The 23,311-nt window shown below is 30.8% G+C and overlaps 3 protein-coding genes and 1 non-coding gene across 13 annotated transcripts; 2 read left to right on the forward strand and 2 right to left on the reverse strand.

Annotated features, from left to right (window-relative positions):
* Positions 1 to 1,144: 1,144 nt before the first annotated feature.
* Positions 1,145 to 4,223, reverse strand: LOC137830641 (actin). Of its 5 annotated transcripts, none has more exons than XM_068638096.2 (5): positions 4,129 to 4,223; positions 3,719 to 3,791; positions 3,071 to 3,464; positions 1,765 to 2,378; positions 1,145 to 1,409 (listed from the first exon to the last, which is right to left on the reverse strand). In XM_068638096.2, exons 2-5 carry the CDS (start codon positions 3,776 to 3,778, stop codon positions 1,344 to 1,346), a joined length of 1,134 nt encoding a protein of 377 aa, XP_068494197.1. In that variant the 5' UTR covers positions 3,779 to 3,791; positions 4,129 to 4,223; the 3' UTR covers positions 1,145 to 1,343. The 5 variants fall into 5 exon arrangements, with proteins under 5 accessions (XP_068494197.1, XP_068494201.1, XP_068494199.1 ...); XM_068638100.2 differs by having other exon boundaries at positions 4,058 to 4,165; XM_068638098.2 differs by having other exon boundaries at positions 3,996 to 4,163.
* Positions 4,224 to 12,336: 8,113 nt separating this feature from the next.
* On the forward strand, positions 12,337 to 16,242 carry LOC137830646 (uncharacterized). Its single transcript, XM_068638104.2, has 6 exons — positions 12,337 to 12,449; positions 12,532 to 12,624; positions 14,376 to 14,493; positions 15,275 to 15,566; positions 15,658 to 15,712; positions 15,834 to 16,242. Exons 1-6 carry the CDS (start codon positions 12,372 to 12,374, stop codon positions 15,906 to 15,908), a joined length of 711 nt encoding a protein of 236 aa, XP_068494205.1. The 5' UTR covers positions 12,337 to 12,371; the 3' UTR covers positions 15,909 to 16,242.
* Positions 16,243 to 18,434: 2,192 nt separating this feature from the next.
* Positions 18,435 to 21,626, forward strand: LOC137830648 (nudix hydrolase 23, chloroplastic). 6 transcript variants are annotated; one of them, XM_068638107.1, is made up of 8 exons: positions 18,435 to 18,751; positions 19,514 to 19,645; positions 19,987 to 20,063; positions 20,547 to 20,682; positions 20,783 to 20,923; positions 21,010 to 21,071; positions 21,186 to 21,260; positions 21,387 to 21,626. In XM_068638107.1, exons 1-7 carry the CDS (start codon positions 18,704 to 18,706, stop codon positions 21,244 to 21,246), a joined length of 657 nt encoding a protein of 218 aa, XP_068494208.1. In that variant the 5' UTR covers positions 18,435 to 18,703; the 3' UTR covers positions 21,247 to 21,260; positions 21,387 to 21,626. The 6 variants fall into 6 exon arrangements, 5 of the variants coding, with proteins under 5 accessions (XP_068494208.1, XP_090160375.1, XP_090160376.1 ...); XR_016522880.1 differs by having other exon boundaries at positions 18,501 to 18,751; positions 20,838 to 20,923; XM_090304250.1 differs by having other exon boundaries at positions 18,526 to 18,751; positions 19,984 to 20,063.
* A 791-nt stretch (positions 21,627 to 22,417) lies between these two features.
* On the reverse strand, positions 22,418 to 22,503 carry LOC137830799 (small nucleolar RNA Z161/Z228). The gene has a single exon (XR_011084272.1). It is a non-coding gene; the product is annotated as a small nucleolar RNA Z161/Z228 (small nucleolar RNA).
* Between the last annotated feature and the right edge of the window lie 808 nt (positions 22,504 to 23,311).

Here is a 23,311-nt window from a genome sequence, read left to right on the forward strand (position 1 = left end):
CCATATTAAAAAAATTATATTTATATTTATAATTATTTTTTTATGAATTTTTTTATAATTTAACAATATCTTTTATTTTAATAATTATCTATACCATTATATGAAAATGATACATTATTTGGTAACTTTGTTATTATATTTTAATTGGACAATAAAAAATTATTTATTTATTTCAAAATAACAAAAATAATGATTATATAATTTTTTAATATATATATATATATAATTATTTATTTATATAAATAATAAAAATGTAAATACACAGTCGCCGAATTATTTATGTTTTTGCAAGTTTAAGATCATTCAATTGAATGGCAGATTGTTTAATTTCATATTCTGTTCGATTCTGATTAGACTTGAACAATACATGTATTATCACATTTCAAGTCCAATTCAATGGAATGATGAAAAAAAAGCTATTAGATTATGTGTCACTGATAAATTTATTAAGTGGTTCAAGTACAAAAGTTTAACACTTGGTTCAATTAACTATGTTTCTTAATTAAATTTATAAAAAAATGTAACTAATACCAAGAAGACATAGTCACAATGGATTTATAGATGATTAGGCTAAAGTTTATGTAAGTAATTATTAATTTTTGAGGTTGTTTGTTCTGATTTTGCTATTTCTGGTAAGTTCCTTTGTGTTAGTCCTTGGTTCTCATCCACCATTTTAGACTTCTTTTTCACGATTTTATCTTTCCTAATACCAATTTTTGTTTAAGACTTTGTTGTCTCAGATCACAATCTCTTATCCCTTTTGGTTGGTGATCTTCTTTCTCTAATTCTCATACGTGTCAAGTTGTTATTCTTCTGTGTAGCTTTTTTGTGTGACTGAGATGGTGGAAAATCATGCTGCTCATATGATCCATTTTTAAATTTCTTCAACTGCAGGAAAAAATTAACACTAACATAATGAAAAATACACTGCAATAGCTTTTATTATGATATCACATGCAAAGTTGGCAAAATATCAATTATTATGATGAAAGATTGGCCCGTGAACAACAATGACTTCTTCGTTCACAGAACAATAAATCAAGTACATACTACTGTTCTAATCAAAATACTTAGGACCATTTGATTCAACCAAATCAAATCAATGACAATACACAGCTCTTCTACAACAAGTTGGCAATGAAAAGAAGAAAAAAACAAAACGAATCTTATATATATATTATCATGCTTTGCTTTAATGCTCTTATCCCAAAATATCAAAAAAGGAAAACACAAATACATGGTTAAAAAATGGTAAAGAATAGAAAATAAAACTTCCTCAACCAGTTTATGGTAATTCTGGAGTACGGATATATATTAAAATTTCCTGGACTCTCTCTGCATCCTTAGAAGCATTTCCTGTGGACGATCGAGGGGCCTGATTCATCATATTCTGTCTTTGCAATCCACATCTGTTCTCAACAAAGAAAGAGACATCATGAATACATACAAGTGCCATCAGAAAAAAGAACAATATCAGTACTAGGATTGTGTTTGGCACAACTTCTTTTGGTTCTTTTCTTAAAGTGGAGAAGTTGAACCAAACACAATTATGAAAAGAATATAGAGAATCAAAGTAATTTCTTATGATAAGAACAAAAGGGGCTTTCACAAAAGCTTCTTCTTTCAAGGAAGATAAAACAAGTTGTTCCATTACCATACACAATATTAAGCCTTACAAACTATATTTCAAATAGAATTTTGTGCATCATCTACACAAAAGGCACAGAAATTTCATTAACATGTAATTGAAGAAAAGTGGTGTACCTGTTGGAAGGTGCTGAGGGATGCCAAAATGGAACCTCCAATCCAGACACTGTACTTCCTCTCTGGTGGTGCCACCACCTTGATTTTCATGCTGCTTGGTGCCAATGCTGTGATCTCCTTGCTCATCCTATCAGCAATGCCAGGGAACATTGTTGAACCACCACTCAACACAATGTTACCATAGAGGTCCTTCCTGATGTCAACATCACACTTCATGATGGAGTTGTATGTGGTTTCATGAATGCCAGAAGATTCCATACCAATCATGGATGGCTGGAAGAGAACTTCAGGGCAACGGAACCTTTCAGCACCGATGGTGATCACCTGTCCATCAGGTAGCTCATAGCTCTTCTCAACAGCTGAGCTTGTTTTTGCTGTTTCTAGCTCTTGCTCATAGTCAAGAGCAATATAGGCTAACTTCTCCTTAACATCTCTCACAATTTCTCTCTCAGCAGTAGTGGTGAAAGAGTAGCCACGCTCGGTTAAGATTTTCATCAGGGCATCAGTCAGATCACGCCCTGCAAGATCCAAACGCAGGATTGCATGTGGCAGGGAATACCCTTCATAGATTGGAACTGTGTGGCTCACACCATCACCAGAGTCCAGAACAATACCTGTGTCAAAGCATCAAAAGTTAATAACCATTTTTTCCAAACTATTTCAATGTCAACAAAGTCCTTCAGATTTCATATTCTCAACTAGCATTCATGTCAACCTGCACTAGTAATGAAATGCATAAAACCTATGATATTATCAGTTCCCACAAAATAAAACTTGATTGATCAGATCGGTGTATACAATTTCATAAGGGCAGTTGAACTATGTTCTTTAGAAAATCAACTTGAAAATTCTATAGAGATACAAGTGGCATAACATGAACAAATCTATGACTGAAAGCCTATTTCAATATCTAGCTCTACGATGACAAAATATATATTGCAAGTCCCTTAGATGTCAATCTGATTTGACATTTAGAACAAATTGCATTGATAGTGAAACAAGAACAGAATGTATGACATGTTAATTCCACAAAACATTTATGGAGATCTGCTTTCATTATGAGATGAACAGAATGTATGACATTATTTATTCCCACAAACTGTTAAAAACTGACTGAATAAAACTCAGTTTATTAGTGCACACGATTCATATATTATGAACATTTAAACTATACTCATTTGAAATCATTATGTAATTCTAATAAAATACAAGTGGTTTGACGACAACAAACATACAAATACCATGCATCTTGTCCCCAATTACCAGAAACTAAGAAAAGGAAGAACAGATACAGAAGAATGTTTACCAGTTGTACGGCCACTAGCATAAAGGGAAAGCACTGCTTGGATGGCAACATACATAGCTGGAGTGTTGAAGGTCTCAAACATAATCTGTGTCATTTTCTCTCGATTGGCCTTGGGATTGAGTGGTGCTTCTGTGAGGAGAACAGGGTGCTCTTCTGGGGCCACACGTAGCTCATTGTAGAAAGTGTGATGCCAGATCTTTTCCATATCATCCCAGTTGCTAACTATGCCATGCTCAATTGGGTATTTCAGAGTCAAAATACCTCTCTTGGATTGAGCCTCATCACCTACATAAGCATCCTTTTGTCCCATTCCAACCATCACACCAGTGTGACGTGGACGACCCACAATGCTAGGGAACACAGCCCTTGGAGCATCATCTCCAGCAAATCCAGCCTGCAAAATTTAATATAAATCAACACCAAAACAGAAAGATCATTAACAACCCAAACCCAGTAATCAGAGTTTCAAAAAGGGTCTGCGATCGCCATTTCAATGTTCTTATCATCATTATAACCACATTTCAATTGCACTATCTGCAATTTTTCACATGATGCAGTAACAGCTGCACTAACTTTTGGTCTGCAATTTCTAATGACGAAAGTGCAACTCAAAGAGGAACACACAATAGTTGATCCATATATATTTACCTTGACCATTCCAGTTCCATTATCACAAACAAGAGGTTGGATATCCTCACCATCTGCCATCTTTTATTGATTGCTGCAAAACGCACAAGACATTATAAAAACTCTGATAAAACAATGAAACAGAAACAACAATAATTCATGTCGCTCACTAAGCTACAATATAAGATCTGGGGTTATTATATGTGCCGCATGATGAAATTTTTTTTGTCAAAAAACATAACAATTCATGATCATCACATCCAAAAATGCTGCATTTTGAATATGATGAGAGTCTCACATGAAAAGTATGAAGGTAATGAGTGTAGAAGGAGTGCAGAATGTTACGAGATTAATTGTGACCTTGGAAGAATTGATGATGGAATGTGTGAAATAAGGATAGAAGAAAGTGGAGAATGTGTTGTTATGAGTACCTTAGAATTTCCGAAATGAAGGAAGCTACGTGTACGTGACTTATGTGTTGCGCTTTCTATTTTTAAGGAACGTGGTTTTGTGTGGCTGAGGTATCAGCAGTGGTGTGGTTTAAAAAAGGAAAGTTGTGCCAAATGAAATGCGACTCAAATGAACCGCAAATGCGATCTAGGAAGATCTTCACCGTCCGTTTCGTTTCCGAATATCTCATCCTCGCGCGTCACGTTTATTGTTGGAAATAGCTGGCACCTTTTCTCAATAAATACATCAAATTATTATTGACTTTGATTTTTCAGAACTAACCACTAATCTAATCATTCACAGTTTATTTAGATAAGGAAAAATAACATTTAATTTAAATTAGAAAATGGATATTTTTTAATTAGTTTTTATTTTTTAAAGCTAATTTTACCTTTTTAATCAAATAAAAAATAGATTTTTTTTAAAAAATTTTAATAGTTTCATTACACTTACACCATGAAAAATTGTAAAAAAAATAAAGACATTGTGCATTATCTGTCTGAAAATAGTAAAGTGATTCTTCTGAAATTATTTTCTCCCAAAAACTGGGAGCTATTCCCTTCCTTTCTTCTACTTTTCCCTACCATTCACTTTTATGAGATTTCTTTGACTGTTCATTTTAAAAGCAATCTTCATTTTTTCTTCATTTATTGAATTTTTTGCAATGATTAAGTTTTGTTACGCCAACATAAATTTACTTTGCACTATAATGTCTTAGTTTTTACGATAAATATTATAAGAATTTGTGTAGCAAGAATACATAAAAATAAAGTTTTAAAAGATCAGATATAAAGAATGAATATAGTATTAGAAAATGTTTTAGATGCAGATGAATGATTGAAAATAATGAAGAAAAATTCCCTTTCCTTAATAACTTTATTTAGACATTAATGGTATGCTTTAAACGTGACAGGCTCATATATGGTCGCAGTCATTCATTCTGTGCCAACTCTGCAAATTATCATAAGCTCTGCTGGAAACTGTACTCATTGATTAAAAAGAATAAGGTAGGGATGTTAGAATCTCAACCATCTTTTTATATATATATATATATATATATATATATATTGATAATATCACAAGGAATCGAGACCAAAAATATTTGTATATTTTTTTCTCTTCGAATAAAAAAAGTGACAAAATCGTAATAAATTTAAAAACAAATAATACCTTCTATTCAATTATTGATCATAATAATATTATAAAATTTTCTTAATATATATATATATATTAATATATCTATATAGATAAATTAAGAAAATTTTATAATATTTAATTAAGATTGTCCGGAGGGACATATGATGCTATTCCATTGAGATTTCAAAATACTAAAAAAAATCATATGGTATCTAAAACCATACAAATTTTAATAAAAAAAATTATTGATTGAATTTTTTTATGAATTTTGTGCAAACATTATCATACTACTAACCGTCCTTTATTTTTTATTTTTTCTATAATATACCTTATAAATCCTATCCTTATTTTGTGTCCCTATACCCTCTAGACCTTAGACCCTCTAGACCCTAAACCCTCTAGACCATAGACCCTCTAGTCCCCAGACCCTCTAGACCCTAGACCCTCTTGACCGCAGACCCTCTAGACCCTAGACCCTCTTGACCCTAGACCCTCTAGTCCCAAGACCCTTTAGACCCTAGACCCTCTAGTCCCTAGACCCTCTAGACCCTAGACCCTCTAATCCCTAGACCCTAGACCCTCTAGACCATAGACACTCTAGTCCCTAGACCCTCTAGATCATAAACCCTAAACCCTATACCCTCTAGTCCCTAGATCCTATACCCTATAGACCCTAGACCCTCTAGTCCCCAGACCCTATAGACCCTAGACCCTCTAGTCCCTAGACCCTCTAGTCCCTAGGCCCTCTAGACCCTAGACCCTCTAGTCCCTAGACCCTCTAGACCCTAGACCCTCTAGTCCCTAGACCCTATAGTCCCTAGACCCTCTAGACCCTAGACCCTCTAGTCCCTAGACCCTCTATACCCTCTAGACCCTCTAGTCCCTAGACCCACTAGTCCCTAGACCCTCTAGACCCTAGACCCTCTAGTCCCTAGACCCTCTAGACCCTAGACCCTCTAGTCCCTAGACCCTAGACCCTAGACCCTCTAGTCCCTAGACCCTCTAGACCCTCTAGTCCCTAGACCCTCTAGTCCCTAGACCCTCTAGACCCTAGACCATGTAGACCCTAGACCCTCTAGTCCATAGACCCTCTAGACCCTAGACCCTCTAGACCCTATAGTCCCTAGACTCTAGACCCTAGACCCTCTAGACCCTAAACCCTCTAGTCCCTAGACCCTCTAGACCCTACACCCTGTAGACCCTAGACCCTCTAGTCCCTAGACCCTCTAGACCCTAGACCCTCTAGTCCCTAGACCCTCTAGACCCTATACCCTCTAGACCCTAGACCCTCTAGTCCCTAGACCCTCTAGACCCTAGACCCTCTAGTCCCTAAACCCTCTAGACCCTCTAGTCCCTAGACCCTCTATACCCTAGACCCTCTAGTCCCTAGACCCTCAAGACCCTAGACCCTCTAGTCCCTAGATCCTGTAGACCCTAGACCCTTTAGACCCTAGACCCTCTAGACCCTAGACCCTCTAGACCTTAGACCCTCTAGTCCCTAGACCCTCTAGTCCCTAGACCCTATAGTCCCTATACCCTCTAGACCCTAGACCCTCTAGACCCTAGACCCTGTATACCCTAGACCCTATATACCTAGACCCTCTATACCCTAGACCTTAGACCACCTAGATCCTAAACCCTCTAGACCCTAGACCCTCTATACCCTAGACCCTAGATCCTAGACCCTGGACCCTAAACCCTAAAAGGAAATTACTTATTTCTACATTTTACATTTTATCCTGCTACATGTTACCTGTTATCTACTACTTTTTACTTGTTTAGGGTTCTTAGGATTTTAAAGTTCTTTATAGGTTTATGGTTTCTATGGGTTTTAGGGTTTCATATGGTTTATTGGGGTTTTAGGGTTTCTAATGTTTTTAAGGATTCCATGGTTTTTAGAGTTACTGGGGGTTTTACATATTTTAGGGTTTTTATTGTTTCTAGGGGTTATAAGGATTTTACAGTTTATAGGGTTTCTAGGTTTTTTAGTGTTTTCATGGTTGTTAGGGTTGTTTGGGTTTTTATAACTCAAGGTTTTTAGGATTTTTAGGGTTTCTATAATTTATAGGGTTTTAAGGTTTTTGTGTGGTTCTTTTATGGACTTTAGGGTTTAAGGTTTATAGGGTAGTGTTTTCATGGTTGTTAGGGTTGTTTGGGTTTTTACAACTCAAGGTTTTTAGGATTTTTAGGGTTTCTATAATTTATAGGGTTTTAAGGTTTTTGTGTGGTTCTTTTATGGACTTTAGGGTTTAAGGTTTATAGGGTTTATAGGGTCTCTACAATTTGTATGAGTTTTTGGGTTTTTTCAATTTTTTTGGTTTAAGGGTCTCTACATCGTGATTTTCTGTTGCCTCCTCTTGGACCATAACACCCAGAGTATGGGTGGCTCTATTTCATCATTCAACCCAACCTAATTTCCATATTCAGGAAATATCATGATATTGTTAGTGAGGTAATAATATACAGAATAATTACATATTTTGTTTGAATCATAAATGATTTGATTTAAAGAGTAGCAAAAAATGAACTACAATCGAGGATCAAATTCTACAAAATTCAGGTTGTTTGATTACTTTATTAGATATGTTTTCCTGATATTGTTAGTGAGGTAATAATATACAGAATAATTACTTACTTTGTTTGAATTATAAATGATTTGACTTAAAGATTAGTCAAAAATGAACTACAATCGAGGATCAAATTCTACAAAACGCAGGTTGTTTGATTACTCTATTAGATATGTTTTCCTGATATTGTTAGCGAGTTAATAATATACAGAATAATTACTTACTTTGTTTGAATTATAAATGATTTGACTTAAAAATTAGCCAAAAAATGAACTACGTACAAAATTCAGGTTGGGTATTTTCGGGAGTTGAATTTTTAAGGAAAGGGAAGACACAAATTTAACATTGTTGTGAGAATACATACCTTGGTACGACAGAGACAGAGACGATGTCGGTTGGGGTATGACACAGATACGATGTCGGTTGGGGGTATGACACAGAAACGATGCCATCAAGGATCAAATTCTACAAAACTCAGGTTGTTTGATTACTCTATTAGATATATTTTCCTGATATTGTTAGTGAGTTAATAATAGACAGAATAATTACTTACTTTGTTTGAATTATAAATGATTTGACTTAAATATTAGCAAAAAATGAACTAAAAATTGTACAAAATTCAGGTTGGGTGTTTTCGAGAGTTGAATTTTTAAGGAAAGGGAAGAGACGAATTTAACATTGTACTGAGAATACATACCTTGGTATAACAGAAACAGAGATGATGCCGGTAGGAATATGACACTAAACCTTATGAAAAAAATCATTATTTTTACTTCTTTCACATTCTTTATGTTTGGTATATGATTTTAACTAAATCATATGTTTAGAAAATACTTTTAATAAGGGAAGATGTTTTTGAATTTAGACGAACATTTATTAAGTTTCTTTTTTACTCTTATTTATAAATATATAAGATATAATGTATTATTGTTTTAAATATATTTTTAATTATTATAAATATGATTTCCCATCTTTTTAGTCTATATGGAAATATTTGTTCGATTTAAATTTTTAGTATTTTCTAACTTATTATTTTTAGTCTGTGCGATATATCAGGTTTAGTATAACACTAAAAATAAAAAATATTAATTAATGTAACTAAGATATTAACAAATATTTTAAATTAAATTAATTGTATTTTTTATGTGTAATTTAAGTAAGTAATATAGTCCTTCATCAATAGAAAATTATTACTTCTAATATTTGAGTTATCAGTGTTGTTATTATTATAATTTTATGATTGTTCAATAAATAAAAATAAGATTTTTTTTTTAATTTTTAAATTTGACTTTTAATGTGATGTTAATGTTTAGTTTAATGGGTTTTTAAATATTTTCCTTTAATCATAATGCTATGATCTAAAATCATTTATAGCAAATGCGTTAAAAAATATAACTATTAGAAATGTAATGAAGATAATAAATTCCTTCTAATAAAGAAAAAAAAAATCAATTATTTCTTTTATTTTTTATTTTAAAAATAAAAGATGTTTACTATTTTTAATAATGACCTAGTAACTTTGTATTAGATATTATCCATATTAGATTATTTATCACAAAATTAGCACTGACTGTCACAAAATACACTTTAATTTGTGATTTCATATTTTTATTAATCCTTTAAAATAGAAATCACAATTTAAAAAGTCCTTACATTCTTACAAAATCTTTTAAAATTTTACAAGTTAAAATTGTATTTTGAAATCCTAATAGATTATACCCTAGATCAAGCAAGTCTTATTAAAGATTTATGTAAAAAGATTTAAAATACAATTTTATTCTTCTACTTTTTCTCTTTTCATTTTCAATAAAGACATTTAATCTCCTCTTTTAAAAAATTCATTATTTTGGTATGATCTTAAATTTTATATATGGATTCTTTTTAGTTCAATTGAACCACAACCTAACATATGTTTACAAGGTATGATAAAAGGTTATTTAATTAATTAAAATGTAATAAATAAAATAAATATATGCATTTAAAATTAAAAAGTTGAGAGAAAATTTTGAATGCTTTAGGAAAGCAAATGTTTCTTTTTGAAACGGTGAGATCAAAACTAGTAAGTGGTATTGAAATCAGTTCTCTAAAGCAAAGTTTCAAATTTAAGTGTTGTAAATAGAAAAAAAAAACATAAAATAAAATATTTTCTTTGCTTTCATATTACATATTTTGGTAGAATGATAATACAAAAGGATAATTTGAATTGAGTTTGGATGAAAGAAAAAGGGGGAAGAGATGGAAAAAAAAATGAAGGAAGGTTGGTAATTTGTCGAGTTAAAGTAAAAGAAATGTTTTAAAATTGAAATTGGGTAAACAAAGAAATTATATGTAGAAGATTGTAAAGTTATAGAAGAAATTTAACATGATGAATTATATTAATAACCTAATAAATTATATTAAGAAGTATAAATTATAGTGTTGAAAAATAGAGACACATAATCTATGATCAATTTGTGTAAATATAGAAAGATGGTGCTGAAAAATAAATAAAAACATATAATTAAATATGATTACTTTGATTTTATTTTTTTAGTTAAATTTTTAGTATTTTATGAATTTGATAATTTTTAATTAAAATTTTATTAAAAAAATTCATTCCAAGTATTTAATTTTTTTATCAGTGTATAAGTATTTTGTAGTTTAATTTTATCATTAAGAGAACGATGTGATCATTTTTTTTGTTTTCAACTCATCAACCAAGTTGTACCTTTTTTTTTTAATTTCCTAAATCAACTTACTTTTTTTTTAAAAAAAAAAAACGAGTTGATCGACAATATGGAAAACATTCAAAAGAAAAAAAATGAGATAATTGATAGAAAAAAATATAAATCATAATTCAATTATCTTGTTAACCGTACAAATGAAAGGATAAAATATTTCAACAAAAAAAAATATATTTTGAATACTTTATAAAATATTTTTTAATAAACATTCAATTAAAAATATAGAATTTTATTATATACTTAAAATGTAATTAATTTATTTCGATTAAACTAATTTTATCTCTACTCAAATTCATTTTTTGCTCTATTTTGAAGGGTTGGTTATTGAGTTTGTTTTGGTGGGGAGAGGAATTATGAAGATGCCAACTCAGCATTGAGTCAGCATGTGTCACATTCAAACACAAAGGTTGTTCCATCCCATCTTCCTTCTCCATGACGTGCATTCCATTACTATCTAGGGTTAGGGTTAGGGTTACCCTCTCACACTTTTTTTATGTGTATATATTCCACTACAAGTTTCAACAAAATCAATTTTATTCATTTCAATTTTCCTCTCTTCTTTATTAAACTTTTATACATTTAATAAGTTTAGGTTACTTGAAATATATCAACTTGAATATTATGGGTAAATCGACAGTAGAATTAAAACAATATAATTGTCTTCTATAGTGTATTTTAAGGTGAATAATACCATATAAATATAATATAAACTTAGTATTTTGGATTAAATTTTAATAAAACTTTCAATTTAATATCATATAGTATAATATAATTTGTAAAAAATTTCAAATGCATTGAAGTAGTTTCAGACATTCCATTGTCTTACTCAACTTTAACATTTTTCAAACTTCTTTTAAAAATATTTTTTAGAATATATTAATTAATTATTTTAATTATATTGTGTTTACACATGAAAATGCTTTTAGAAATGATCGTTTCATTGTATGCTATATTTAATTGTTAAAATTAATTATCATAAGTGGATGCTAATCACTTATACTCTAAACAAAAAAAAGGGTGGTTGATGGAGATTTTTAAGGCATTTTACTTTAAATTTTGTTGGATATATTTGACATATTTTTGTGCTTAACATTGATGCATTAATTATTCAGTTGATTATTGATCACAATTTAGCTTAATTGTAAGTTTTTGTTTATTTTCAGAATTATTTCTCACACGGGTATTGTTGTTTTGCGAAGATCATAAATGAAGTTAGAAAACTCAAAATTTTGATAAATTTGATTGTTGTAAAGATACACATACACCTACACATTTTTATCTTTTTGGGCAAATATTTGTAGGTTGGAGGAAAAATATTGCAAAATCATTGAAAAAAGAAAAGAAATAAACAAAAGATAAAATTATAGGAATTTTTACAGCTATGCAGCAGCACTCGTGTGGGGTGCGACATACCCATCTTTGCTCAACATCACTGTTCTAAGAAGAAACACAACACACCCACATGTTAACATGTTAAGAAGAACAAAAAAATCTGAGCTTTTTTATTTTCAAAACATGGTTTAAAAAATACATCTATAATATTAAAAAATACCTAATTAATAATGTTATATTTATAGAATACAGAGATATTCACGTAACAATTTTAATAGTTTAGAGTTTAAGATTTAAACATAAAAAAGAATAATGAAAATTAATTTTAATATCGAACTATGAATTAACATAGTTAAAAAAATTATTATTTTTATAATTATAATAAAATTTTATTGAATATGATTATGAATGAAGGGGTTTTCTCTTTTCATTTTTTTTATTCTTAGTTTCAAGATTTTGAGAAAAATGAACAAGACCAATTTCAGCAAACTCTTTCATTCCACTCATCACTTGCAACGCAAAGCTCGCACCTTTAGGGAATCCGTCAGTCCCATGAACTGTACCTTGTCTGGTTCAGCATGAATTCTTCCACAATTATTTTTTTCTAACACCCTTTTGCTTGCAGAGATGCAACGATCACTCGGGAAGATTCGGAAGACTTCGTGCCAAACAAACGCTGCTTCGCGATGTCAATGCTTACGCGCAGTTCATGTTTCAGGTTAGTGTTGCTCAGCACATTTTGATGGGTTTTCAAGTTCTCAACAAAACACTATTCACGGAAAAAAAAAATTATTTTTATTGGGTATATGTTAAGGTTCAAACAGAAGTCATTAAGGGGCAGCTATATTTTTCACCATTAACTACCTTTAAAGAGACATTTCCATTGGAACCAAAAAGCTAACTCATATTCATCAGGGAGCACAAATACCAAACAATTTGACAATGCTTTGATTGGCAGATTAACAGGAAAACAAAGTTAGTAGAGTCTAACTTCCTAACCTAGGTGTTAGTGTGTGTTTGGATTGCTTTTGCAGGGCACTAAACCTCCTTTCAACATTTCAAAGGTAATAACAGAGAAGTAACTAGGTTGGTGTATTGGAAAAAACATGAGGTTTACCTAAAGACACCCTTATTCTCCTTATAAATCAGCTGGGCAACTTAGAGTCTGTTTAGAGAAATTTCTCCATTAGCATTTTAGTAGAGAAAAAAAATGAAATCAATTTCTCCACAAGTTAACATTAGCCTACACATGAGCTATTTGTAGAAGTTATTTCCTATTGACTTCTCCAAAATATAATTTTAACTTATGTATAAAATAATTTATCATGACGAGAAGATGGTTTCTTTTTTCCTTTAAGTGCTGGGGGGAATGTTTCCTCCAAACATACCCATTAATGAAATTGATTATTTCCATCTCTTCTTGATCCTTTTCCCACTAAAAGAAGTTCTTCTCCACTTCAAATTCTAACACCAACTATCATTTTGCCATTCCCCTATTCCATCTAAGGAGGTATCTTTATCCTCAGAAACCATAAAATACAGGAAAAGATCATGCCAGAAGTTAACTTGATCGCCGCACCTTGGCTTCCTAAATTTTTTGTTAAACATTTATTTTAAAGACACAACCTAGGTAAAGTTCCTTAGATGTCTTAGGTGTTGTTCTCGGATTAAAATTTGAGTGTCATCTTTGTAACCTGTGCTAGTTAAAGTCAGAATTGGTTTCTGAAGTGAAACTTCAACTGTAATTGGAAAAAGAAAACAGCAACAACACCTAAAGAACTGCATCTAAGTCTTAAAGTAGTGGAATTTATGTCTAATTCAACCTATCTAGTCAATGTGAACTCTTTAACACATCTTCTCACACCAAGAACTTCTCTAAGGTGGAATTAGAGAGAACCCGATAGCAGATGACACAAGATCCAACAACTTGCTAGGATAGACTCTAAATGACTTTGATACTATATTAAAGTAGTGGAACTTTAGTTTAACTCAACCTCACCCACTTATATATTATAATTTGACCTTATCCCTATTCAACGTGGGCTCTTCAACTCTAAGTTTTATCCTTTGTTTTATGTTATAACTTTTAGATGACAACATTTCCATTGTGAACAGAATTTATGGCAGACTTAATTGTGCCACTGTAACTGCTTTATCATTTGTCCAATCTGGACTATAACCTTTTATTGTCTATTACTGGCTAATTTCTTACTTTTCAGTTATATGATTTATTAACTTTTTGTTCACTATGTTTTATATTGGAATCCATATAGTTTTCTAGTGTTGGTAATTTTGGACAAAGTTTGTGATGTTGAGGAGTCCTTAGTATCATTATTTGTATAGCTCTTTTTAATATGAACTCTTTTTGCCCTAGTTTTAGATGGTTCCCTTGTATGCGTTCTTTCCTGATTTTGTTCGTTGTAAGATGTTGCATCTAATGCTTGTGCTTTCTTTTCTTCCATGTCTTAGAGTTGGAAAGAAGATGTTGATGAGGATGATCCTTCTCCCTGTCAAGGCCCGTCACGGTTCAGAAAACACTCTGGAAGGCACAGGAATGGCAATCAAAGATCACAACATCGGTTCAGAAGTAAGGACACTTGACATAGTTATGCTATGGTAGCGTATGCCTACCTTGCAATACTGGCTCTCTTGATTAGAGTTTGTTAAATGATTTTTTCTTGAAATCTTCTAACTGCATCTTGTCTAGAAAACTCTCACGTCTACTTGTGTAGGATGGGTGGAATTAACTAGTAGATATTATGTAGCTGTTTTGGTCTTAACTTGTTTCATAAGCTTTCTTAAATATGCCACTTTGTATTTTTTTTTATTTGTAGTGCAATGAAGATTTTCAGATACTGGATTCATATATTTCAAGGCTCTCTTCATTTAAGCTTGTTAGATTATTTTGTTCTGGTTAATCTTCTAAATGCATCTTGTCTGTAAAACTTTCATTATCTACTCAAGTAGGATTTGTGGGCTTAACTAGTTGAGATCATGTAGCTGCTTTGGTTCTAATAAGCTTTCCCGAATGTGCTACATCATGTTTATTATTTTTTGTGCAAAGAAGATTCTGGATATTATAGGGTTTGTTCTGGATTTATATTTCAAGACTCTATTGGTCAGAGTTCATTACATGGTTTCTTCTGGGAATTCTTATATTTGCATCTTGAGTGGAAAATTTGTATGCCCGCTTGAGAAGGATGGGTGAACTTAACTAGTAGAGATCATGTAGCTTTTTTGGTTTAACTTGCATCACAAGTTTTCTTAAACAAGCCATGATGTGTTTTTTAATTTGTCGTGAAAAGAAGATTCTAGATATTAATGGGCTTGTTCTGGATTCATGTTTCAACAAACTTGATGTCTTTCAGGAGATCATGAATTTTGCAAAGATGATTTCGATGTTGAAACTGTTTTTCGCTCTGCTTCTGGTGGCAATCGATCTTTCTATTGGTCCTTTATGAATGAGGAAAATCCTCAGAGGAGGTCAGGAGGCTTTTCTAATTACGCGAAGTTTCGGAAGTGGAGACATCAAAGCGAAAATGAATATGGCAAATCAACTGAAGCAGAGTCAGATTGCTCACATTCAGATTTAGTTTCATATAGATTAGCCCTTGGATTGAGTGCTTCTGGCCCTCTGAAACTTGAAGATGTGAAAAATGCGTGAGTTATTTTCTGCTTCCTCTTTAATGTGTTTTCTGAGTTCTTTTGCACTTTCTCTTCAATGTGATTCTAAACAACCTTATGAAAACAGGTACCGGATATCTGCTTTAAAGTGGCATCCAGATCGTCATCATGGCTCTTCTAAGGTATTGCCAAGCTCTAATTGCTGAGTAATTATCTCTTTTCTGTTCTTTTCCTTTTGAAGAATTTCTGTCTGCATGTTGAGTTGAGCTTACTAATTATTATAGTCATTATGCATGTTGATAGGTTATAGCAGAGGAAAAGTTCAAGCAGTGCAGTTCTGCCTATCAATCTTTGTGTGATAACATGACCTTGTATTAGGGAGTAAGTACTTGTTTTCTCTTTTTTTATTCAAAGGGAGAAGACAAAATGCAGTATCAAACAGTTTACAATAACTTGCACACATTGTTCAACCAACTAAGCTAAACCCTTTTGATATTTGTTTAGGTTTTAGAGTAGGTACTGGTTTACTGATACCCTTGCTACAAGCCTGTGACTCTTAGCAATTAATAGATGTTCATGCTAATTTATTGTACACAAAGCCCATTTCCTTATATTTTTGGCATGTAGAAATTCTTTTGTATCTTTGGGGAAAATTGATTGTATGGTGCTTCATATCACCAATTTAGCACTAGACCACTTCTATTCCTTTTCATCAATTGTTTATGTGCTTACTGAAGGAGTGAAGTGAGATATTTTTCTCCAACAGATTTATGCATACAGTATTTCATTCGATTATTTTCAATTCTTCATTCATGTATGTCTTCTGTTTTTCTTTCAAAAAATGTAGACAATTTTGCTCTGCCTTCTTTCTGGAGCTGCAAACTTTCCCTTTTAAGCAAATATCTATTTCAAAAAATGTCAACAATTTAGGAGTAAAATTCATAAACTAGAAACATGTTGGCAGAAATTATGTCAACTTGACTTAGTTAATTAACATTCTTTTTTGTTGGTTTTTGGTTTTCTTAGAAAATCAACTTGAAATGAGTTACATTACATATGATAGACTATGTAGTTGGATATTATATTGTAGTTGAGTTGGCAGCATAGTCCTTTTCTTCCACCCCAAAATAAAGCAGGTTGTTTATTATTGAGAGAAACCTGTCATTTTCAGAAGAAAAGCAGAGAAATGTGACTTGTGGCTTAAAACAAGCCAACAAATTGGTCGAGTCATTTGAAAATATTGATTACTCATGCAATAGACAAGAACTGATACAAGACTAGAAAGTGTCCTTTGGTGAAATAAATCTTTTTTTGTATGAAAATATTTTTGTTTAAGTGAGAAATATTCTCAATTAGACTTTTCTCACTTGAATTAATCCATTTACAGTTCTTGGGATTTAGTAGGTTAAACATAAAAGATAGTATTTTACATGTCATGTATTTTTAATTTTGATTACATCATACTTGAATTTGAATAAATAGTTAGTCAACAATTGGGTAAGAGAGAGACAAAAATAAACTTGTCTCAATGTGTGTTCTATTCATCATTGTCAAACTAGTATTGTATCTTATTTTACAAGATAAATTAATGTTTTTGTATAATTACAAGTTCTAATGAATAATTTATTGAAATATACAAATGATAATTTAAAATAAGGAAATGAATATATTTTGAAATTACACAAATAATTTAAATTATTGTACAAAATTAATTTTAACTATTGGTCATTTTTAAATAAAAAAGCATTGAAATTTAGTCAAGAAAGAGCTAAAAGAGAATAAGTTGAATATAGACCATTGCAAAGTTCGAATATGCATATAAAATTTGAAAATATTTTTAAAAAGTAATTTTTCTTTGAAAATTTGAATTTAGCGAATAAATTCCCCCTTTAATAAAGTGAGAAAAAACAATATGAAAGATGAGACACACCATTAGAAAGGTGAATTTTGATTTATAATAATATTAAAATAAATAAATGATAAGGCTTAAATTTATTTTTCGTCTTTATAAGTTTGTGCACGTGAAATTTTAATTCCTGTAAAAGTTTTTCAATTTTGTAAAATATATAATAGTTTTAGTCTATGCTAATACTTTTTTCAATTTGTAATAATTTTTTTAAGGAGTTTATAAATGATAAATATATTAGTTACTTGTTTAAAATATTAATATTTAATAATAAAATTTAGCATTATTATTAAAAGAATATATTGACATTTTTTTATAACAATTAGATTATATATTATATTAGATACAATTATTTTAATGTGTGTTAAAATATTTTTGAAAATGATATACAGTAAGTATATAAATGTTGGAAAACAGACAAATCAATAAATAAAGTACAAAATAAGTAAAAAGACAAGCTCATATTTATTTATTTTCATGAAAAAATATAAATATGTATAAAAGATCAATTATAAATGAATGGATTATATACTTAAATATAATAAGAGATTCCTTTTTTAAATATTTTATTATATTTATGCATAGAACTAATTATTTTAAAAATATAATTGATTATATTTTAATACAATTGATTCTTGTTAATATTTTATTAATATTTCTATTTTTATTAAAATATGATAAATAAGAAAATTAAAATGAATTAATTTAATTTTTGATATTTTGTAAAATATTCATTTTATTTTGAAATATAAATTTGTTATCTAATAATATTTTCTAATAATTTGTATTTTAATTGTAATTTTTTATTTCTAAAATTTATTTTTTGCTAGATTATTTATACAAATTTATGTTAGATCAGTTAAATTATTTACAAAGTTTGTATTTATTTTTAATTCGCTGTTCACTTACATAGCAAAAGTCAATCTAATTCAAATACTTTCGCCATCACATTTGTTGCTCACGTATCATTTTCTGTCGGAAATGCTTCGTTGCTATTGAAATTTGAGCAGCACAAATCTTCACCGTCCAAAATATATTTCAAGTCAAATCCTAAAACAAAATGCAAGTTTGTCATCGGTGAGAGATGAGACTCCATCACCCTACAGTTATGCCACAACAGTAGAGGATAGAGTTTCTTCTTTGTTTCTCTGTGCAATCAGTATCTTCCTTCCTCGATTCACAAAGTGGCTTCTTCCTCTGCTGTTGTTTCATTGTCTTTCAAAACCTCGTACAAATCAAGGGTCTTCTCTTCTGTTTCAATCTCCTTATGGATTCTTGTTCTGATCACTCTCCTTCGTCATCTCTTCATTCTACTGTGAGTTACTTCAACTGTTGACTTATAACAAACATTGAATATTGCTCTTCATTGTTTTAGTCATATCAAATCTATGGAAAGTCAAACCTCGTATCTGTGTTTTAATCTTGAAATTTTGGCATGGTTAACTATCTCTTGAAACTTTTATTATTTTTGCATAAGTTCATTCTGGTTTATACAATTTATGCAGAAATTTATTGGTGCTGACTAGTTTTCTTATAAACTATTTGATCCTACTAATTGATTGAACCTAGTAAGGGGAAGGTTTACTTATACACATAGTTTTTGTGAGATCTCTAACAAATCTCACTTACATTTATGATTAAGTTTGATGAGTGTGTTGTGTGAAGGATTTGACTGGTTGGTGGTGGTAGATGATGAGTATGTCTACTTTTATATTATATATAGTTGCATCATGGATTGGGTAGTGATTTTATAAGAATGCCCCTTTTCTGCAGCAGATTTTCCATGGACTCAATCAGAAAGATATTTGAACTCTGTTAAAATCTTGAAGTTACATATCCCTATACTCTCTGCAAATGCCATCACTTCCTATCCTATTAGAGTTACTAACCCACAGAAATCTAAGGGTTTGGTACAATTGTTTTTGAGGCCAGTAGCTTGATGATTTTAGTCACACTAATGGGGAGAGAGGAAAAGAAAGTTTTTCAACAGTGCCAAAATCCTTAAATTTCTGATGGTACCATAGAGTTTCTTTTATTTTAGCTATTGGTCTTATTGTCAAGTTCCTTTACAATGTAGGGAGATGTTCAAAACGTTAAGTTCTGTCAGTGGTGTGGTGGTCCAACGAAGCATGGAATACCTGAAGGAGAAGAAAGATTCAGAGCCATATGTACCAGCTGTGGGAAGATTTCCTATCAGAACCCGAAAATGGTAAATGCTTAAAAAATCATACCACGTTTGCTTTCATGGCATATAAAAGAAACCCTTGTTTTCTCCTCAAATCTCACAATGTTTCTTATGTTATTAAAGAATACCGTTGCAATTTTCAGATGGATGGTTTGATTCTATTGTTTTAGTTGTAACTACATGAAAAGTGGTACAGTTTTGTGGATTACCTAACAGTCTATTCAAGTTGATATAGTATGATCCTTTAGACTGAAAGTGTTTGACAGTTAGTACTTATGAGTTATGACTTTTAAGGTAAACTTTTTAAGACGGCTTTGCTCTCTACTTTTCTTCTGATCATTACATGCATTTGGATGACAAAGTAGGTAGTTGGTTGCCTCATTGAACACGATAACAAGGTCCTCCTTTGCAAGCGGAAGATTGAACCATCTTATGGCCTATGGTAAGATTGCACTTCTATTTCTACTCGGTATTTTCATTCATTCCACTTACATTCTTGGGAAACCTACTCAGAAAGTCGTATAAATGAGGAAGAATTATAGTGAACCAGAAGGAAGTTCTGTTGTATGGAACAGAAAAATATAAAATGATAGAATAGTAGAAGTAATGAAGAATTTGGTGATTATGGAGTGAATAGGAGATATTGTGGCCTCCTAAATTCCCTGTGTTATTTTATCTCCTTCCTTCAGTTCAGTCTTGAAATTCATTATAAATCCATCTTGATCAGCACTGGAATCTCATTGATATTGCTGGTTACTGTGAAATATTACAGTACACACCCTCTTTCTGCATGAACATATCATGTTGGTGGTACCTTTTCTTTGAAATCTTTATAGAAACAAAAATGGTAATAATTTTGTGTTATGAGGATTACTTCTCTTATCATTGGCGAACTATGTTGATTTCATATTTTGGTGTCAAAAAGGACACTTCCTGCTGGTTATCTGGAAATTGGAGAGTCAGCTATGGAAGGTGCCATCAGGGAAACAAGGGAGGAAGCCAATGCGGATGTGGAAGTGATTTCTCCCTTTGCTCAACTAGATATTCCTTTAATTGGCCAGGTAACCAAGAATCAACATTCATTTATTATTCCACTCTTTTTACTTGATCTTCAAATGTAGCTATAATTTTTTAGTCATGATTATGGCATGTTTGAGGCAGACTTATATAATCTTCTTAGCAAGGTTGAAAACCCCCCATTTTTCACCTGGTCCAGAATCATCAGAATGCCAGCTTTTCCCTCTGAATGAAATACCTTTCAGTTCTCTATCCTTTTCATCAATGGTGGTCACTTTAAGTTTGGTATGGTTCAAATGCTTAATCACTTATTTATGCTTTAGGTTTTGTACAGTAATAATGTATCTTATGGTGTTTTCACATGGCTGTAGTATGTTGAAGATATGAAGGCAGGAAGAAAGCCTAAATTCCATTATGGTACTATTAACAAAAGGTATTTCCAAGTTCTGTTGTGATCAGTTGTGGTTATTGACTTAAAAATTTACTACAGGTGTTTTATCATTTGTCACACATTTGTTTAAATGTGGGATTTTATGGGTTTTGTTAGGCCTGGTACTAGTGCTTCTGACATTCATGCCTACACACTGGATCAACATATGCAGTCATGATTCATGAGGAGCTGGTGAGTTCTCTAAAGCACGTACATAGAATTAAACAAAATAATAATTTTTTTTTATCTTAATAACTTCTACTAAGTAATAATATCTTGCACCACACACTAATTCAAATATATGAATGTTGTACGCAGTACTGGGATGGCATTTCATATGAGAAATTCAGACACTGATGAAACCGTTGGTTGTATCATATCCAGAATCAAATTTTAGTTAATTCTGAATATTTATTCACTGAATTCTGTATTCTTTGATCCAATAAGAAAACCAAATTTGGAGACAGGTTTTCCAGTATTGCTTCCTTTTATTTTTTAAGAAAAGAATTACTTTTATTATAAATGTCAATTTCTGAAATATAAATTTATTTTCAATTTATTGTTATTAAATATAATTAATACAAATATTTAAGTTAAAAAAATAAACTTTTAATCCAAGAATTAACGAGTTAATCTTCAATGTGCAATTTTTTAAAAGTTTATTTAATTCGATAAAAAAAAGGTTAATTATTCCAGCAAATAACATGACTATTTCATCATTTTAAAACCAAATTCGCTTTTTAATATAGATATTTAAAATAAACAAGACATTATCTTAAAAAATATTAAATAAATGCACCTGAAAAAACAAACTACGAGTTAGACAATCTAAAATCTAATTGATTTCCAGCAAGGTATCAGAATTTTTTCCAAAAACGTTTGAAAAAAGAATTAAAGACCACGAAGAACAATCCAAATTCTACCCCAAAAACCAAGGCAAATTTTAATAAAAACAATTATCAGACAAATTCGAAATACTAGGAAGATTTTGAAAATAAAAAAATAAAGCCAACAAAAGCACATGGTAAATAATAATATTCTCAGACACACAGTTATACCTTATTTCTTCGTTACTAATTCAATTCCAACCAATGGATATTAAATCTTCTCTACAGAAGAATACTACGCAAAAATATAAAAAATAAAGAACAAAAAAAAGTGTAATTGTTTTCTAAGACAAAATTAAGTTGCAACATTACAGGTAAACTTTAATCTCATTTCAAGAACAAAATACATAAACGAATCAGATGGTTCTGTACCTTCAAAAGAGAGGCAAAACGTTCTCCAGATTAGAAAAAAATAAATAGAAAACTCTTTTTGACCAAAGAAGAATCAAAAAGATGAAAAAAAACCATCAGAAAAAGAGGATCATTGCATCAGGAAATCTCAGACGACCGTCGTGAGATATTGTAAATCCAAATTCATCACATGGTTTTCAAGAGGAACAAGAACAAACAAAATTGAATTGAAGAAAAAACAACAAATGCAAGAACCGAACAGAAACCTAAGCCTTTGAAGAAACAACAACATACGCTAAAGAACCTAAGCCGCATATCATAGTTCCAATCCTTGGGATTTCGACTGAAAGAGAAAAGTACAGAGAACAATTCACCACCGAAGCAATTTAAAGGGGAGGGATTAGGGTTAGGAGGGAAATAGGAATGCATAGGGTTCGAATTGACGATTTCACACTTACTCTTTTTTATTAAGGCCCAACTACAGTTTGGGCTTTCTGGGCTCGGTGGCCTTATTTTTTCTCCTTTCTTTCTCCCTTTTACTACTCAAAACACATTCACTCCACTCTGTATTTATATTTTTTATAATTTTATTAATTTTATAAATAATTAATTAAAATATATATATATATAATTTTTTCGAAACAGTATAAAAAAAATTAAAAATAAATATATTTAATTATTTAAAAAAAAAGTTTTTTAATTATTTTTTTATTAAAAATAAATTTATTCAATTAACAGATAATATTAAAGAAAATTAATATAAATTTTTATTCAACAATTTATTTTGTTAAATAAAAATATTTTTATTATTATTAATAAAGAGTAAAATTGTATACCGGAAGAAGTTACCAGTATAATGATATCGAATTTATGTTTGTGTTGGTTTTCAACACAGCAAATATTTATTTCCATTTTTAAAGTACTTTTTAAACTGATGAAATTAATAAAAATATAAATTAGTTAGTTTGATTATTGTATTAGATTTTTCTAACTCAAATAAATGAC

This window comes from Phaseolus vulgaris, chromosome 7, assembly GCF_051622355.1.
Source record: "Phaseolus vulgaris cultivar YP4 chromosome 7, ASM5162235v1, whole genome shotgun sequence".
Classification (NCBI taxonomy): domain Eukaryota; kingdom Viridiplantae; phylum Streptophyta; class Magnoliopsida; order Fabales; family Fabaceae; genus Phaseolus; species Phaseolus vulgaris.

What these genes read in the sequence shown, in the direction of transcription:
- LOC137830641 (XM_068638096.2), bottom strand. Translation starts at nt 3,778, where the DNA reads ATGGCAGATGGTGAGGATATCCAACCTCTTGTTTGTGATAATGGAACT. An exon ending in ATGGAACTGGAATGGTCAAG is followed by an intron (nt 3,465 to 3,718) that starts GTAAATATATAT and finishes TAAATTTTGCAG; the next exon opens with GCTGGATTTGCTGGAGATGA. An exon ending in CCCTCAGCACCTTCCAACAG is followed by an intron (nt 1,410 to 1,764) that starts GTACACCACTTT and finishes TGTTGAGAACAG; the next exon opens with ATGTGGATTGCAAAGACAGA.
- LOC137830646 (XM_068638104.2), top strand. Translation starts at nt 12,372, where the DNA reads ATGAACAAGACCAATTTCAGCAAACTCTTTCATTCCACTCATCACTTG. An exon ending in ACGCGCAGTTCATGTTTCAG is followed by an intron (nt 12,625 to 14,375) that starts GTTAGTGTTGCT and finishes TCCATGTCTTAG; the next exon opens with AGTTGGAAAGAAGATGTTGA. An exon ending in ATCACAACATCGGTTCAGAA is followed by an intron (nt 14,494 to 15,274) that starts GTAAGGACACTT and finishes GATGTCTTTCAG; the next exon opens with GAGATCATGAATTTTGCAAA.
- LOC137830648 (XM_068638107.1), top strand. Translation starts at nt 18,704, where the DNA reads ATGGATTCTTGTTCTGATCACTCTCCTTCGTCATCTCTTCATTCTACT. An exon ending in CGTCATCTCTTCATTCTACT is followed by an intron (nt 18,752 to 19,513) that starts GTGAGTTACTTC and finishes TTTACAATGTAG; the next exon opens with GGAGATGTTCAAAACGTTAA. An exon ending in CCTATCAGAACCCGAAAATG is followed by an intron (nt 19,646 to 19,986) that starts GTAAATGCTTAA and finishes ATGACAAAGTAG; the next exon opens with GTAGTTGGTTGCCTCATTGA.